The sequence below is a fragment of the Carettochelys insculpta genome, chromosome 1 (assembly GCF_033958435.1).
Source record: "Carettochelys insculpta isolate YL-2023 chromosome 1, ASM3395843v1, whole genome shotgun sequence".
Lineage (NCBI taxonomy): Eukaryota > Metazoa > Chordata > Testudines > Carettochelyidae > Carettochelys > Carettochelys insculpta.
In genome coordinates this window covers 8,864,616-8,865,887 of record NC_134137.1, presented here as the reverse complement: position 1 = coordinate 8,865,887, position 1,272 = coordinate 8,864,616, and the positions used below count along the sequence as shown (strand labels likewise).

The 1,272-nt window shown below is 44.5% G+C and overlaps 1 protein-coding gene across 1 annotated transcript; it reads right to left on the bottom strand.

Annotated features, from left to right (window-relative positions):
• Positions 1-936, bottom strand: LOC142003047 (olfactory receptor 51G2-like). The gene has a single exon (XM_074979689.1). It carries the CDS (start codon positions 934-936, stop codon positions 1-3), a length of 936 nt encoding a protein of 311 aa, XP_074835790.1.
• Between the last annotated feature and the right edge of the window lie 336 nt (positions 937-1,272).

Genomic DNA, 1,272 nt, shown 5'->3' with positions numbered 1-1,272 from the left:
TCACCTGGTGAACATCCTGATGATCCTTGCACGAAGCTCTTTGCTTTTCACACTGTACACAATCGGGTTCATCAGGGGAGGCACCAGCAGGGCGACATAGCTCAGGAGAATCTGAAGCAACGGAGAAGAGCCTGTCCCAAACCTGTGCAGAATAGACAAGCCAATCTCTGGTATGTAGAAGAGTAGGACAGCGCAGAGGTGGGAGACGCAGGTGTTCAGGGCCCTTAGGCATTCTGCTTGGGATGCAATGCTCAGGACTGTTTTAAGGATCATCACATAAGAGAGGAAGATGAGCAATGAGTCCAATCCCATCGTTAAGATTTTAATAAACAAGCCATAGATGCTGCTACTTCTGATATCTGAACAAGATAACTTCATGATGTCCTCATTCCGGCAGTAGGAATGGGAGAGGACGTTGGCTCCACAATATTGGAAACGTTTCAGCAGAAAGGGGAATGGGAATATTACAGACATCCCTCTCAGTGCACACAACAGTCCCATCTTGGCTATTCTTGGCAGGGGTAAGATGGAAGCATATCTCAGCGGGTTACTGATGGCAATGAAGCGGTCAAAGGACATCAACAAGAGCACAGCAGATTCCGTGCATTGCAGTGCAGCAATGAAATACACCTGGGCTATACAAGCATTGAGGCTGATCTCTTTAGCGTTAAACAAGTAGATGCCCAATATCGTCGGCAGGGTAGCTATTGATAAGCCAAGGTCTGTGATGGCCAACATGGAAAGGAAAATGTACATGGGCTCATGGAGTTGTGGGTCTGCTTTTATAATGAACAAAATGAATGCATTTCCTATTATAGAAATAACATATACTAAGCAGAAGGGGATAGATATCCAGAGATAGACATCCTCTTGCCCTTTTATCCCAGTGAGAAAGAACACCACATGGTTGAATGTGGTGTCATTGACAGCTGACATAATGTATTGGAAAGGTATGTGGGGTTTTGAACTTTCCTTCCTGAAAGGAGAAAAAAAAAACAGGAGATGAGATATTTAATGATACATATTTCTGCTCACATTGTAAGCCAGACAGTAGGCATGTAAGGAAGACCAGCAAAATGTAGTCTTAGTGTCTCAGCACTGATAGGGGATGGGCACTGGCAACTAAATGAGCCCTGTAGACCTTCTAGCCCAATATCCGATGACCACTTAAAGATTCTGCAGGAGAAGTGGAAGAAGCCCTGCCATAGGTACCTATGAGATAACCAACTTCCAAAAAGCTTTTCCCAACATCTACCAGTTAAACACATTTCG

Coding starts and splice junctions, on each gene's coding strand:
- LOC142003047 (XM_074979689.1), bottom strand. CDS start 936: ATGTCAGCTGTCAATGACACCACATTCAACCATGTGGTGTTCTTTCTC.